The 18,270-nt window shown below is 34.6% G+C and overlaps 1 protein-coding gene across 4 annotated transcripts in view; it reads left to right on the forward strand.

The window, feature by feature from the left end:
* Nucleotides 1-18,270, forward strand: part of Ccser1 (coiled-coil serine rich protein 1) — a 1,057,181-nt gene that overhangs the window by 165,468 nt on the left and 873,443 nt on the right. For all 4 annotated transcript variants that reach the window (XM_040737638.1, XM_021230621.2, XM_040737639.1 and 1 more), the window contains one exon: nt 13,396-13,489. In XM_040737638.1, coding sequence (XP_040593572.1) covers nt 13,396-13,489 — 94 coding nt within the window. The remainder of the gene's footprint in view (nt 1-13,395; nt 13,490-18,270) is intronic.

An 18,270-nucleotide genomic window follows, 5' to 3' on the forward strand; every position in this document is an offset into this window, starting at 1 on the left:
AGGCAGCAGAGAAGCTATGTATAGAAGATTTCGAAGAAAAAGTTGTAAAAGGTTTGCTGATGTTGAATTACTTGTCAAGCAACACTTTCAGATTATTTGGGATCATTTAAATACAATATGGTCGTGTTTTTTGACAACCCTGGGATGACTGGTACTTAACTGTCCTCTCGTTCTACTCTACACATGGGTGAGCTGCCCTCTGTAGCTATGATACAACTAAAGTCTCTATTTGACTTGGTAATGAGAATAAGAAACTGATTTGAAAACAGTTTTTCTGTTTTCTTCCAGAATTTTTTTCAGCAGGTGTGATCTACTTAAGGACTGTTTCTACCTTGCAGAAAGACATATCTCTAAGGAGGGAAATGATCCAAAGCCAGGTCACACTCAAGATGAGAACCTCACAGTAATTTGTACACCCCTTTGCAATGCTGCACTTACATAGCAGATGATGGTGGATTAAAGGGTATCTATCTACCATATGGAGTTATTGCTATGTCCTTGGTGGACTTTGAAAATTACTCTTTGAATCTCAGTGAACATTGAGGACTTGGAATAACCTAATGCACAAGTCTGCTAAAGAAAACTGTTTTGATTAAATAGCTGAGACTTGTGTAAGTAGTTCTAGAAGTAATTTAGTAAAAAAAAACCCACTGGACCTCATCTTAAAAATGGTGATCTAAGTTATTATTATTACCAGAGTAATAATAATAAGTTTTCAGGAGATAGTTGCAATTAAATTTCGACAAAATTCCTGTCCTGATAAATTTATATGAAAGTCCTTTTAAGGAAGCACAATTTATTCTTTACTGCAAATATATACGATTTTTGATATGTAGCTCAGTGTTAAAATGCTTGGTTACCCCACTCAAGACTTTGGGTTTGTTCAAAGCACTAAAAATTGTATTTGCATTAAGTTTCTGACATGTGCTTATTCACAGGTATCATTTAAATGTATAAAATAAAACCATTAAACACTTAATATTTGAAACACATTTTAAAGTCCCCTTAAGGGAATTTTAGACAAGATATTTTTAGATATTTGTCAGTCAACAAGACTAATGATACGAGTAAAGTAATAGAAGCTTGCCAAGAAAGAGGAATATACGTCTATTTAAATTTTATTCTAGAAAACAGTTATAAGACATAATATGACTTAGATGAAAAGTTAAAAAATAGCACATGAATTAAGAGATAAAAAGAATGAAAGTTTACACAGTGCTAAGAAGCATGGCCAACCGGAGTAGCCCCAACTCAACATGAATTAGTATCGTGTTGACATAAAATGTCCTGTAATCTAGCAGCTATCCAGAAAAGGCTTTTGTTGTTCAGTGGCTCAGGACTCACCCTTTCCCATATTATTCATCTGCCATTTTAATATGTGGATATCTCAATGAGGATAGACATTATTGAAGGTCTACATGGAATGGTTATAAGGCTCAAGACCAGTCAGGTTTCTAGTGTAACTCTAGTGAAAACTGTAGTACAGATTTATTTTTCTATGCAGGATCAGTGTAGAGAAGAATTGCATTCCTGGAAGAGACAGTCTTCCATATGAAGTGCTTACATAAAACACACTTTGAGCAACTTGTCTCGTCTGTTGAAATCAGCGATGAAAATGCTTTGTGGAAGATTAATAGTGATACACATTTGGATACATGGGGAAGAAAACGTTAACACAGAACTGAGGAGTTGTTTACTTGATGATTTCAGAACTAGTTACCACAAGTAACTAAGTAAGTAACTAAGCAAAGATTTGTGAAATAAAGCTTTTGCTATTTAGCGTCTGTGAAAAATGGGAGATACATGACATGGTATAAGAAATGGGTGACAGTCTTAGAATTATAACAAAGCTGTCAATGTTATAATGTCCACTTTGCATTGCTAAGGAAGTAGTTATCAAGGAGGAAGGGATAATTTTCAGGACAAATATCTGATGTAGCTGAAGTGTGAAAACCATGAAATGGACTATTCCTTCTTTATAGACATCAAAATAAAGTAAATAAAATTCCTAACACTAATTTTGATAACAATATGTAGTATCTAATACATAAAATCAGTGTTATTTATAATGATTTATATATTCAAAACTGCATATCATCACCAGTTTCTTCTTAGAGATTCATATCAAATAGGTATTTAACTGTTTATTATGCATGGACAGACACACATTTATCTTCAATTAAAAATTCTTTTATACACAGAATTCATTAAACTATTTAACTACATAGCTATTCCAATCAGTTATTCCACTATTTTGTTGTTGAATCTCTTTGAAAATACATTTTGATCTCCTTTTCCGATAATATTTCAACTAATTTCAGATTTCCATTAACTTGGATCTAGCCTTCCAATGAAGAATAGTCATTGCCCCGTGCCCATACGTCACAACTGACAGCTGTTGCCAGAATTCTAGTTCTAGGTGAGATTTGTCAGAAGAGGTAAGGGAGCACATCTATTATAATACACAATCAGTACATTCAAGCTGTGAGTTATGGTGCTCCCTCTACATGGCCTGAAGGAGAACACAGTGTAACCAGAGAATGAAGTGAGTAGAAACCAACTGAAGTACACATGCGTTTGTCTGGTCCAGAAACAGATGCTAATGACACATTGACCCAGCCTGTGTCACTCTCTTCAACAAATGCCCAAGAGGAAAGAAACCAACAATGGTAAATAGGCCATATGCAGATCAAGACTTTGGGAGAATGTGACTGTGGGTGACAGAAAACTACACTGCCCACATCTGTGGCACTATGTCTTCAGGATACACTTGCAAATGTAGACAGGGTGATTTCCCAAAATGAGTATCTGTGCATGCCACTGTGATTTCTAAACTCATTTGCTGACTAGCAGTCATTCCCTGAGGTTGGCCACAGGTCTGTCTCCTGCATCACTTGGCCTCTTGGGGCTCAATCCATCTGGCCCTCCTCTCCACATACTTACTTATATGCCAGGTACACTTACTTTAAATAATTTGCACCTGCTGTTTCTATGTTTAGATGGTGTTCCTCTCAACTGTGTTGTAACTCTTTTTTTTTTCTTATTCTTTACCCAGTCCAAGTGGCAGCTTTACAGATGCCATCCATCTCAGACAAACACTGTATGCTTCTCAGAACAAGCATTGCTATTTTAATAATGCCAATAGCTATGGTTGCTGAAATCATCTTACTTGTCTGTCTGTAGTTTACTATGCAAGCATTTTTTTTCTCTTGCCCTTTGCTTGGATGTTCACACTAGGTAAGTCTTCATAAAGTGCTGCTTATTAAGGGGGGCATTTGCTTTCATTCCTAGAATTAGTGCTCAATGTGGAAAACTTTGGAACAGGACATAGAAGAAAGTCAGGAAAGTTTTATTTCAGAAGTTACTCATATTTTGATTACTTTAACATCATACTGCCTTTGATTGGAAAAAAAGCTAACTATATTGGATCTTAGGGTGATAAGGGCATTTTTGGCTACTTTAGAGTAGGGTGTGACACATCAGAGGTTCTGGGTGATGCAATGTAAGTTAGCTTAGAGTCTGAAATCATCTGTTTAGAAAGAGTCAATCACACTATACAACCTAGCACCAGCAAATTAACTATCGAAGAAGTATAAATGTGCTTCTTTTGTTGGTGACACTGTTAGAAGTTTAAATAATTCAGTGCCATAAGGCAATGATGGCAATTGAAACCTCATTGGAATCTATTCTCATTCTGCTCTGTGCACTTCTTCTTTGACTGTGTTTTCACCTGTCCCATTTATCTATGACAAGCCATATAAATAATTCCCATTGAATTCCATGGGTTCTGTAAATCCTACCAGGGCCTTACAGTACCTGATCAATGGAAGTTTAAGGTTTTTTTTGTTGTTGTTCTTACTTTTACAAAGCTGATTTAGTGGCTTGGTCAGTGTTATACATCACATTTATAAAACCTATCATTTGATATTAAGGTTGACAGAATAAATGTCATTTTAATAATGTTTTCTTCCTATTATAGAAATAACATGATGAACTGTAAATGTAAGCCAATAAGCTATTCACTTCCAGTATTGTGTGTGTGTGAACTTAGACTCACTTGTGCACCTTACCACAGAAAGCTGTCTACACTTGCATATTTCAATTGTCTACAGTAGCCCCTGTCTTTATCTATGCAATTGATTTGTTTTATAGTTAATGTTATATTCACAGTTTTGACGAGGACATGAGTGATGTTCTCTTTGGCAGATTCCAATTCAGCTAATGGAATTTTAAAAAGGTGGGAAAGGTTTTACAATTTTAGAACCATACAAACCAGAAATAATGAAATATAAGTGAGGTTAAAGCTATAGAAGAAAAATCAATACACACTTCAGAAGTTCAAAGTCAGCTTAAATAGAACGAGTGTAGCAATTACGGATACTTCACAATCTTTATTACATGAGTACTTTTCCTAAATAGTATATTTTTGTTAAAATATCTTATAGTTTTCAAATTATGTGAGTCTAAACAGTAATGTTCTTCACTAAAACAGTTTTATAATAGAGTACTTCAACTATAGATAATTAAATGAAGTGTCATTTTCATACCATATTGTAAATTAACTATTATTTGGTTAATGAGATATTTGGGGACACAATAGTGATACTCTAGAGATTCTGGAGATGCAATAACTGTAGTCTCAGATTTAGGACAAGAAAGGATATCATGTGTTTTCCTGAATGTTTTCAGAAGCAATACTGGATTGTCCTTGGGTGAGTTGATTTATTTAAGGTTGTCCAGTGGGTGGTCTTCTTTTTCTACAGACCCAGCACATACTAAACTCCAGTGGAGGTTTTTTAAACTGAAGATTTTAACTTTCCCATTATGATGAAAAAAGTAATTCTCATATCTGTTCTAGTGATGGGAAAAGTCTTTTCGTAGACTTGTGTTGATATGATTGTATATTTAATTTTTAGGTGTTTCGGACAACGTATCAGTATTTTTTGTTTGCTTTTTAAAATTTTAATTATTTTTTTTTTTTTGGTTTTTTCGAGACACGGTTTCTCTGTGGCTTTGGAGGCTGTCCTGGAACTTTCTCTGTAGACCAGGCTGGGCTTGAACTCACAGAGATCTGCCTGCCTCTGCCTCTAGAGTTCTGGAATTAAAGGCCTGCTCCACCACCGCCTGGCTTAATTTTTAATTTAAATTAGAAATAAGCTTGCTTCACATGTCAATCCCAGCTCCCTCTCCCACCCCTCTTTCCCTGCCCCCCAGGTCCTCCAGCCCCACACCCAGTCCCCACTCAGATCCCCAGGGAGGGTGAGGCCCTCCATGGGGCATCCAGAGTCTGTCATTTCATCCAGGGCAGGGCTTAGGCCCTCCCCCAAGAGTCCAGGCTGAGAGAGCATCCCTCATTGTGGGATGGGCACCCAAAGTCCATTTGTATTAAGTAAAAGAGAATATGTATAATATTTTCTTAAATGAACTAATGTATCTCTTTAAAGTTTCTAAGAATCAGTTTGTGAAAGGTAGATTGAGATTATATTGCAGAGTTTTAAGTAACAAGGGATTTATTATTACAACATTCTGTTGTAATTAGGCTTTGGTGTGTGTGTGTGTGTGTGTGTGTGTGTGTGTGTGTGTGTGTGTGTGTAAAATGAATCCAAATGGATACTTCATGAGACTATCCTGTTGGGAGCAGTAAATGACTAGTGATTGATTAACTGGAATGGCTATTGGCAAATAGTTGACAGACAAGGTCACAGAATAGCAGTTAGTGATTTTCCCATCATACTGTGAGCATTTGATTTTCCTAATATACAAGTAAGGATAGGGATGATGCTTAGAAGAAATAATGTAGATATTAAGTATCTGTTCAGGTCTAGATCAGTATGCCATATGTTGCTTTTTAGATATTTTAAATTTGACTTGATAGTAGTTAGACTTAATTATTTGATAGTTTCTTGATGCAACTGTTTCCTTTCAAAGAAATACTATTGTGTAGTGATATATCTTAGTTCCCTTAGTTTTTAGCAGGATCATAGTTATTGTCTGTGTTACAATGCAGAGTTAACAAGACTAATGCTGCTTGCCCAAAGTCTTTGTGAGTAGATGAATCCAAATACAGTAATCACTGAATTTTATTTTACTTTGTAGCTTCCTAAATTCAACTTCATTGTTTTAGCTAATAGAACCTATACTCTGGAGAACAGATTTACACAAAACAAGGGCTAATACCTATAGTACTCTTTTCAAAAGGTACAGGCATTTCTTAGCTAGAGTACAATTATCTGCAAGTCATGAGGTAAAATGTCATTCATACTAGACTCCCTGTTACATCCCTAGAGCTTAGAAAACTAATATTTTAATTAATTCATTAGAAATTGTAACAATTTCTGATATCAAATTATTTGTGAAAGCATAAGAGCAATTAGTAGTACAAGATTTTAGATGCCTGCTTATAAATTTCTTAGTCTTATTTCTATAGATATACTAGTAACAATTAGCTAGTCTTTTAAATTAATTTGTAATTACATTCTCAGGCAAATGATCGTGTCCTCGCAATTTCCCCCATAAATCTTAAATATTCATTACATCAAAATTTTAATGGCCTTTCAATAATACTCTGTTTTGTACAAACAGGATTTTCCAATTTGTAAATTAACAACAGTTGCATATTAATTTACTTTAAGTGATTTTTTATTTTTACTGAGATTGTATTGCATGCTAGATGTAACATAAAAAGCTACATAGATTTATGTGTATACTGTGATATTCTAATAGTATATGCTCTGGAAGATATTTGGCTAAGTTGATTAACATCTGCAATCTCATGTGTTCCTGAGCTGAAGATATTTTACTCTCAGCAGTTTTCAAGTACATATTATGATTAACTAAATAACCAAGCGCTGGCTTGCAAAACACATTTCTCCTAAGTGATAGTTAGTACCTGAGCAGCATCTCCTCATCCCAAGCACCTCTTTAGCCTGTGGTAATCATTTGTCTCTTCTCTGTTTCCTTGAGTTTGATGCATTTGATTCCATGTATGAGTAGACCCTGTGGTATTTTGCTTTTGAACTTGCTTTATTTTACCCAATGAAATGTCCTACTTTTTCATCTATATTGAATCAAATTACTTTCTTCTAAAGTTGACAGTATTTTTATTTTACGTTTAATAAATTGTGAAGTTCTATATATATATATACATATATATATATAATTTTGATAAAATGTGTTCACTGTTCCTTCCTTTGCTACTCTGCCCATATCTCCTCTCATATCTCTGTGCACTTTCCACACCTAACTTCATTTTCTCTTATTACAACTCACACACACACACGCGCGCACACACACACACACACACACACACACACAAATACACTAAGCCAACTTACTGCTGCTGGTATGTGCATTGTTGAGGACCACCTACTAGAGCATAGGTAAACTTTTAGAGGCTGCTCTCCTTACAAAGAACTTTTCTTCCCTTCCCTGGCAGCCATCAATTGCTAATTGCTTCTCAACTAGGGGTAGGGTTCCATGAATCACTCTTATCCATGCAGGAATTTTAGTTAGCCTGACCTTAGGCAAGTCTTGTACATGCAGTCACAGTGCCGAGTTTATGAGAGCAATGGCATTGTTGTATCCAGCAAATAATGTTTTCCTGTATACATTCACTACTTCTGATACTTATAGTATTTCTGCCCCTTTTTCTGTAGTGAGCCCTGTGCTGTGTAGGGAGGAGGTATGACCTAGATGCCCCATTTAGAGTTGAGCCATCTACAACCATTTACTCTATATATACTGATTATTTGTAGGTGTGTGTATATAATAACAACCTACTACATAAAGAAGATGCACTAATCTGTGGATATAAAGGTAACTTAGGGAACAGTTTAATATTACGCCAATTTAGCCAAATAATCATTAGGGTCTCCCATAAGTGCTGTGACCTACCCCATCATAGGTTTGGGGCTAAAGTAATAATGCGAGACATGAGTTATGTCTTGTGTAGCATGCCCTAAATTCAGTCAGAAAGGGATTGGTTAATTCTATAGTATTTATGTCCCTATAGCATCAGTATGCATAACTTGATAGGCCAGTCATTATTATAACTTGCAGGAATCTGACAAATATCAAACATCATCTCCTTATAAACTCCTGGAGAATCTAGGGATACAGAAGACATAACCCAACATAATAAAGGCAATATACAAAAATGCCATATCCAATATCATGTTAAATAAAGGAAAAACTTGAAGCATTTCCACTAAAATAAGGAACAAGACAAGGTTGTCATCTCTCTTCATCCTTATTCAATATCATGATTGAAGTCTTAGACAGACCAATAAGGTAAGTAAAAGAGATAAAAGGATGCAAATAGAAAAGGAAGACTTAAAAATATCCTTCTTTGCATAAGGTATATAAAAGACCAAAAAGATCATGCCCGAGTCCTCTCTCAGCTGATGAACACATTCAGTAGAGTAGCAGGATACGAAATTAACACATAAAAATTCAGTAGCCTTCCTAAGTTACACACTGAGAAAGAAATTAGGGAACCAATCCTTTATATTATGGCCTAAAACAGCTCAGATATTTTTACAACTAAAATGAAACTGTTGTACATTGAAAACATTAAGATATTGAAGAAATTATAAAAGACACTAGAAGATGGAATGCATTCCCATGCTCATGAATTGGTAGGGTTAATATTGAGAAAATGTCCATTCATGAAGAAGTAATTACAAGTTCAATGAAACACCCATCATATTTCTAATATAATTCTTCACAGAAATTAAAAAAGAAAATCACCATATTTGTTTGGAAAGACAAAAGACCCAGGTTAGATAAAATCATTCTGAACAATAAAATTACTGCTAGTTTTATCATAATCCCACATTTCAAGTTGTTCTACAGAATCACAGTAATAAAAACATCAAGGTATCAGCATAACTACAGACACATTGATTAGCAGAATAGAATTCAAGCCCCATACATGAACTCTACAGCCACTAAAGTTTCGAAAAGAAGCCAACAAAACACATTGGGAAAAGACAACATCTTAAACAAATGGTACTTGTCAAACTTAATAGATACATGTATTTGTCAAACTCCAAATAGATAATCTCTTTAACATAAACCCAATAACCTGAATCTATTTGAGGTTAGAGTAGAGAATATGCTAGAACTCACTGTCACAGAAAAGTATTTGCTGAACAGGCCAAGGTTTCTGAAAGCAAGGGTATTATGACTAAAAATGATAAATGGGACTTCATGTAACTAAAAAGCTTTGGTGTAGGATACTACCATCATGGAATCATTTTAAACAGATGACTAAACACCTAGAGTCAGTCATGATGTTTTCCTGAATCATGTTTAATAGTTTTACCAGGCGTTCATATTTATTATTTCCTTTTTCCTTGTTCTTATACTTTATAGATTCCCAATTCTAAATTTCTCTGGTAGTTGAGAAATATTTATATCTGTGTTTAATGTTTTCAGGAATTAATAACCATCCTCTATTAATAGGTAAAAGAAAGCATCTCTTAAATTTGCAGGTGTTATTTTTTGATGAGTTTTATCTAGTCATTTGAATTTGTTGTGTATTCTGAAAAAATATGAAGCCAAATTTGTGACCATTGCTTAAGACTTGCATTTTATGCTTGAACTCTGTTTACCATGTGCTCTTATGCCTTTTAAAAGATGTTCAATCATAGCTTTAATTTTGTGCAATACCGCAGTGCCATCACATAAAATGACTTTTTTATGTTGTAGTTCCTAGTGTTACACAATAATGTTCCTGTTATTAAGATGTATAGAGCTGTGTATCAACATTATTAAATATTCATGGTTTCTCATTATTTCTTTCTTATTTAGCATTTATACCTACTGGGAGATGAGGGACGATTGCTGCTTTGTCATCACTTAGTTGATGCCATGGTGTATTCTGTATTTTTTTTAAATCAAATATCTGGAGCACATAGTTGCACTCCCTTACATTTGAGATGCAATCGTTAATTAGTATTAATTGAAGGTTGAATTTCTTTCTTCGTGAATATTGTGTGTGACCACCCATTGGTGCTGAAAAGCCTTTCCTGTTCCTTCATAGAATGGCTTGAGACCCTGCTTCCCTACATGTCCAGAATGATGCAGATCTTAGCAGAGCTTAATTATGATCATGAATATATAGTAATAATAATACTAATAATAGTAACAATAATAGTAAACCCTAAATTCCAATGTACTATTGATTAAAATCCCTAGACAATGGAAATTGAAGAGTTTCTCACACTGATATTATGGTTTAAACTTTAAATGTCCCCAAGGCCTTGATCTCAATCCCCTGGCAGTATTCAGAGGTAGATTTTTAGGGAGCCTATGGTAAGCATTTAGATGATTGGAAGTGTGCCTTTAAAGGGGATCTTCACATATTCTTCTTTCCCTACTCCCTCCTCATTGTTCCTCCCTCCCTGGGAGTTAAATGAGTTAAGCAGTTTATTGTACTTTATACTTCCCAGTATGGGCTTCTGCTTCACCACAGTCCTAAACAGTATCAACACAAGCCTTCCAAACATTCAAGCTCAGAGTTCTCTGAAGCCATGAGATTACATAAACAAACTTTTGCTCCTTCTGAGGTGAATATATTAGGAATTTTGCCACATGATGGAGAACTGGCAAATGCATATGCTTTTTCCTTTTGTTTATTAATGCCTTTTAAAGTTATCATATTGGCTTTTTTCTTCAATTATTATGAGCTCATGATGTTTGACAGACTCAAATTGCTCCATGCAGTCATATTGGTTATTGTTTTGTTGGCTCTCAAGTTATCAGAGATTAGCTTGAAGTCATTCTACTTGCATTCCTTAACTACAATTTAAAAAAATTCTTTATTGTTATTACTATTATTTATTTTAGGACATAATTAGTTTCTGTCAACCAGGGATTGTTATAAGAAAGTTCTCTGTTTGTTTCTTTCTCCCTTTTTCCATCATCCTCTCTTCTTCCTTTTCTGTTTTCACTCCATTTGTCCTAATAATTAAAGAAACATAGTTCTTACTGATGGATACAGGGAGACAATATTCCAGATGATAGAATTCTCCAGAGGGATATGAATAAAAGGAATCTATTGCTACTGATCTCTTTTATAGGGAGATACAGAAAACTGTCTAGATTTTTAGTTTATGTGTTCACCTTCACATCCTTCAGAACATCTCATTTTGTGTCATCTTTCCTCTTTTTATTCTGTGATTTTTTCCCCACTTACAAGAGTCTGCACCACACTGACATTGAATCAGTCTGTATGCAAGCCATCAGATCAAACAGATTAGAATGGGTACATTTGGGAAACAGTTCATCTGTATATGTGAGCAATGAAAGTTAAGCCTGAATAACAAGAGTCACCCACAAATGAAAAGGATGTCAGAACCATGTAGTTAGTTTCCTGAGTTTAATCTGATCACTTATTGGTTTGCTACTTCTATATGAGTTGTTGAAATAGTTTGGAAAGTTTTCTTTTTTATTTTATTTTATTTTATTTTATTTTGGTTTTTCGAGACATGGTTTCTCTGTATTGTTTTGGAGGCTATAGGTCCAGCCCAGCCTCGAACTCACAGAGATCCGCCTGCCTCTGCCTCCTGAGTGCTGGATTAAAGGCGTGCGCCACCACCGCCCGGCAGTTTTCTTTTTTAAATATTTCTCCATAAAAAAAAGTTTTCCCCCAATGGTGTGTCACTGTCTTAATGATGGGTCACTGTCTCAACAAATTCAAAGGTGACTGAATGGACCCAATTTGTAAAACCTTATCTGTATCTTTGAGCAGGTAGTAGGAGCAAGAAAGTCTGCTTCTATGGTGCTGTGTTTCAAACACTCCTGGCTGATTTTGCCTACACAGGGATCCTGTATAGAACCTCACGGTCCCCTCATAGATAGCAGTTTTCTACCTGTGATATTGATGACCAGGTAAAAAACATTTTCACTTATGAAAAAGAGCTCAGGTCACTGAGGTGGTTGAGACCATCTACCAAAAATTCTGTGCTGGATCATGCCAGAATCTGAGTATGGGGTCAGAGTAGAGGTAGACATTCTGCACAAACCATGTCCCAAAAGCTCAAAATGCATAGTGTTTTTTCTTGATTTATTTTAAATAAATAAAAACTTTAAAAATTATTTTTAAAGGATGTATGTTAGAAATAAATTCCTTTCACTATTTTCAAAGCATTGCTGGCTATTTATTTGACTAGGGTTCCTATAAGAAATGCCTCATATGTATAATTGATAATGTGTTTTCCCATTATATAGCAGCCACTATGCTCGGATGGTAGTGGTCTTTCTTGTGCATGAATATGGATCTATTTGCATTGTCCTACATGCACTTATCCAGCTTGATCAGGACTATGTACTGAATATAGTGCCCTCTCTTGACTGTGTGTTTATAGCTTTTATGTAAAAAAATGGGTATCTATAAGCCTGTGAAATTATGTATGGGTCTTGAATTCAATTCAATTTAAATGAATTCATTATATAATGGGGGGTGTCCTCAATTAGACATCGTATAATACCAAGTTCAAACCTCTAATGCCAGGAATGTTGCATCGTTGGTCAAAGGGGTCCCATAAATCCATAACCCCACCCCCAAACATCATAGGCTATTTCCAAGGCTATTGGTAACTCTCCATAACCTGTGGGTAAAACCCTATTGCTGAAGACACAACTTACTTATGTCGTTGAACATCGAAATACTGATCTGGTGCCCAGCTAGATGCATTATCCCCTGCTACTAGCATTTTTGGTGATGGGTGATACATTTTGCATGCTACTGGAAGACAAAAGCAATAATCAATTTCATCTAATTACAAACCCTGTGACCTACAACAGTGATGTGCCTGCAAGATATACTGGTGTAATTAGTTACAAAATGTTGTTGGATTAACTAATCACTTTTAAATTTGGATTGAGGACCACATCATGAGGTGGAACCTATACATGGCATTGATAATATGGCCAAGAAGTTGAAATATTAGAAAAATTAAACTAAGGGCTCATGTGCAGACATCTGTGTATTTGAAATTTTATATAATTTTTAAATACATAAAAGATATCACTCTATGGTAATTAAAGAAATTTTGTTGTGAAAATAAACACTTTTATTCTGATGTCTGGGAATCATTTACTGTTTTTCTATATTTTATATATAGGCATATATATATACATATCATCTCCCTCTATATATAACATATATATAATCAATCAAAAACTATATGTTATTAGGTGTTATAGGAATGGATAACTAAGGGAAATAAGTAATAGGAAAAGTTAAGTATTTCATATTATTGGTAGATTTAGAAGTCACAAGAGTCATTTTCTGATGTGTTGGGTGTTTTGCTTCATGGCTACTGCATATGACTGTTCTCTTAGCTCCCCTGTGTTTTCTCTCATTGATCAGTTTTACTTTTCATCCAGGATGTTCTAAATCATTTGGGATCCTGTGACCTGGATGAAGATGATCTAATGCTTGATTTAGAATTTTTGGAAGAACAGAATCTTCAACCCCCAGGTAAGAATTGATTAGATGTCTATAGTAAAAAGATCCCAGTAAATGCCTACAAGAATATGACCCCAATTTAATCAATTAGCTTTAATTACAGCTTTTACTGTACACTAGATACTATTTAGAGAATGGCCAGTATTCTCTTTCTCCTTTGAAGCAACCTAGGTACTCTGCATACTTGAGCTTCTTTTACTCGATAACTTGAAAGTCACATGTGGAAACATGAATCCAGCTAGAAGTAATTATAAACTAAAACAGGACACAAAGACGTTCCAAAGGAAGATATGCTCCAATTAAATACTTTTCAGTTTAAAACAATAATATCTTGTGCTTGAAGGGAAACCATACAATGGTTACTATTCCATTTTTCTTGGTTTACTCTTAATCAAATTTAAGCATTGGTGATCTATATTTGTTATTCTAAATTTTAGTCACAATATCCCTCACAATATAGATTAATGTTGATGCTGCAATGCTGATCTGAGAGACTATAATGACAAATACATCTGTAGACAAACTCTCAAACACACAAACACACATTTGCCTTTATAATGAGAAATAAGTAAATTCAAACCAATTAAACTAGGAAAGTCCATCCACCTCATTTATAATAATTTGAATTCATACTAAATATTAAATAGTATAAATTCAAAAATAATTCTTCATTCAAAGTACTTTATATGACCTAATTGTATTCAGATTTAGTTATTTGATAGCAAAGATTCTATTATCTTATTTTATTGATACCTCTTATACTATTGCTTGTACATTAAAGGTCAACAGTGTTAAGCTAAGCTTTAGTGTCTTAAGTCTACTGGATCATTTAAAGAATATTGACTGTGCAGTGTTTAGTATTCCTACTTCTTACTTGTGTGAATTCTATTCTCTGTACTAATTCTCAGCCTTATTTTGAGATGTTTGGTTCATGCCAAATATTTAGACCCAGCTAATATGTTGTAAATTTGAAAAGCAAGCCATAATGATGTTTATATTTTCTTGTACCCTATTTTAGCTTGCCATTGTCTATCAATTTGGAATTAAAATTTTTAAAAACATTCTACTGCAGGTGGTTTCACAACTATCCCTTTCTAATGCAGATGTATTGATTTTTTATGAAGATAACTTCTAAAGTATGTCCTTCATGTATATCTATCTTAACAGCTAGACATTAGGGGAACACAGTAAAAAGTGTTTCCTTTGGAAGGAGTCTTTTAAAGGAGAATTGTTCAGCATTTTACAATCATTTAAGTTGCCACAGGTAGATATTTAATATAGCATAATGTATTTACCATTAGATCAAATTATCTAATATCTATTATCAAAACTTATGAAACTGGAAACTATAAAATAATACTATATATATAATTTAAATATCTACAGCTGCAAAATGTTGAAAACAGTTCAAATGTCTCTCAATAAGACTCTTAATATTCAGTAGTACAAAAAGCATAACTAAAAGCAATAAAGCATTCATATTTACTATTGTATCATTATTGGTAAATTGTTAATAGTGGATGGAACAGACATGGATTAGATGGTATACCTAAACTCTAGATCAATCCCCAACATCAACATACATAATAGGAGGATAGTCTGTCCCTCCTGATGCAATTCTGAGAGAAGTACAGTGCCAACCCTGAAGTATTTATTCTTCTTCTTTCTCCTCACTTAATGTTATCCCACACATACTTGTGGGCTACCTATGAGATAATGAGAGGAATTTCTATTTATTGTTTTTAAACACTGTGTGGTAAAGTGGATCTCATAATTATAAATGTATTTATTTTTCTGTAATGAGAGATCATAAAAATAAACTTTATTACAGAGAGAAACCCTGTCTCAAAAACAAATAAAAAAATAAACTTTACTAATTTTGGACTTCTTGAAATTAGTTTGAACCATGAATTTTATAGGAAGAGTATAATGAGGGAGAAAATAAGGACTAATTGACGAAGTGAGGCTGCCAATCGTCAGCCTAGGATAAGGCGTGGAAAACTCAAGATACATGGTTGGGTTTCTTTTGTGGCTGGTAGGGATGATGAAAGGGCAGAGGTGTAAAGGGAGGCTTTTTTCCTTGAGAGAAGCCTTCCTGCCACCCTGGTTCTAGAGCTGCATCAGTTCCAAATAAACATTCAGGAGGCTATATTAATTATGAAGCTGTTGGCCTTGCTTGTTTCTTACTGGCTAGCTCTGACTTAAGTAATTACCCCATAATTGTTAATCTAACTATGTCTCTTACCGGAGAAGTTTCCGGGCTTCCTACCCCATGGCTTTACATCTCGACTCCCCGTGTTTCTCCTACCCAGAGTCCTTCTGGACTCCTAGTCCCTCCTATCTTGGTTCCCTATAGGCTCAACAGTGCTTTATTGACAAATGCACAGGACTTCCCCCCAACACAGAGGTGACAATTGTAGTTTAAACAGCTGAATGAAATGTGACCCCTTATAGGAGCATTTACTTAAAACTGTATATACTCTTTGTAAAAAGTAAGATTTTGAATGTTTTTATTATGAATAAATGATGAATTTTATGGAGGTAGGTAAGTTTAACTCAGTTTATGTTGTTATATATCACTTAAATTTTTAAAAAACTGAAAACTCACTCTGAATTAATGAGAGAGAAGGTGATTTAACTGAGTCTTATGGAATTATAGCTCATTTTGTTTAATTTTATAATTGCATTCTGATTTAGTCTTAATTTTGTGTAATATTTTGTAGAGATGTGTATTACTGAGAAGGGAGCTGATGAAGCTGATAAATTGTTTAAAATGATCAAAACAGGGAAATGAGTGCCTTGAGTGAGGGTGTCATGGAATTATAAGGATTTGGGATGAAACTTCAAAATATTACTCTTTTGTATGTTTATTGGAACATTTATGAAATAATTGAATGTAGAGATGACATGGTAAGTCTAGATCTGTTTGGGTCAGTTATAGTGAACAGCAGTTATGTCTGACAGCCAGCGATGGGAAGAACAAATAATGACTTCAAATCTAAACAAAGATGCAGCTCCATGTGCCTGTTCTGGGAAAATATTAACCTTTACAAAATTATTTTCCTCTATAAAATATAATGACCACTATTCACTTTATTTAATGGAATAAAAGTGATGTGTTATTCTTCTGACTCACTGCACAGAAGGAATAACTGAGAGATAGATGCTGAGCCGCTCACCAGCCACTTCATTCTCTAAAACACATTGTTTCTCAGATGTGTTCCTTGGGCAACTGTAAGGTGCCTCTTCTCTAAATGGATGTTATTAAAAGGCTAATACATAGGGCAGTATGTATCCAGATAATTTAGACTGGGCCTGTAATTCATCATCTGTAGCTGTTATTCCCTCTGCATCTTTTGCCAGCCACTCATCAGCCATCTCTGTGGCAGAACCTCATGGGGAACAGCCTGGTAAAGTCAGGGGATAAACAACACTGATCAAATGATGAGGAAAGGCTCACAGAGCACACCTGAGTGTTAGAAACTTGGTGATGCGAGTACACTGGTGCTTTCTATGGTGTCAGGGAAGAAAAAAAATTAGAAAACTTTGATCAGTTATAAGATGAACAAACTATGGGAATGTCAGATCAAAAATGTTGATGATAGAAGCATTCAAGACTATGGTGGTGGTAAATGTAGAATTATATATATTCACATCAAATGTCACATTGTGTACTTTAATATAATTCACTGTTGTCATAGAATGTCGTATTACTTTAATATTATGCATTTTAAAATGAAATGAGAGCAGGTTAAAGATTAGGTTGCTAAATTGGTCTAAATCCACACAATGGAAAAACATTCATCAAAAGCTGAAATATTAATTGGGATGAGAGCATGAGTTCATTGTTGAAGAGCTGTGTTTCATGAAAAATGGTCATGAAAATAACACAAGATCCCATTAGTGTAAACAGTGCAAATTTCATGGAAAACAAACAAAAAAAGCAAAATAACAAAAACAAACAAAAAACCCACACAACATTGTCTGGGGAGACAAGGGACTGACAGGAAGAGACTGAAAGAACCCAATGGTGATGAGGAAGCTTGGGAGCAGCTGACTATATTTCTTGTCTTGCTTTTAATATTGAGTTTATTATAAAACAGTAAGTCTTAATGAGTTGTTTTAAAATGTTTGTGGAAAGTAAACTGAAGGATCATAGTGAGCCAGAACTTTATCAAAGCCACATCAAATTAACCTTAAAAAGTTTTAAAGAATATTGCATCTTTAGGATTCAGTCCTGATAAGTGAAAAGTTAGAATAAAAATAATAGAGATTATATCTTCATATGATTACTTTAAAATACACATGTACTATCATACACACACATGCACACACACACACACACACACACACATACACGCACACACACACCAAAACAAGAGAAAAAACTAAAGAAACTTCAGTTAAAATGTATATAATTTAGGTAAACTTGTGCTACAAATATTGATAATACTTCCCTTTAAAGTCATAGGTTATTGAACAAATATCTCAGTGTTAGGTAAGAGACCCACTTCTCTTCCAGTTGTTAATCAGGCAGATGAGAAGAGACCCAAGAGATTTCCAAAACAATATAGACCATTGCTACTGCCCTTGGTTTCCTTCTAGGACCTGAAGATAAGACTCTATTGCTGAGGTCACCACATACTTTGGGCAAAGAACTTGGAGAAATTGAACTGGCACAGACCTGCAAGCCTCTTTCTTAAGCAGGTGCCATGTAAGCTCCCAGGGCTGAAAGGGAATCCAAAGTCCTACCCAGCTGTTAAATCTGTGAACCACAACAGTGAGCAGCCCAC

The sequence above is a fragment of the Mesocricetus auratus genome, unplaced genomic scaffold (assembly GCF_017639785.1).
Source record: "Mesocricetus auratus isolate SY011 unplaced genomic scaffold, BCM_Maur_2.0 Super-Scaffold_100676, whole genome shotgun sequence".
Lineage (NCBI taxonomy): Eukaryota > Metazoa > Chordata > Mammalia > Rodentia > Cricetidae > Mesocricetus > Mesocricetus auratus.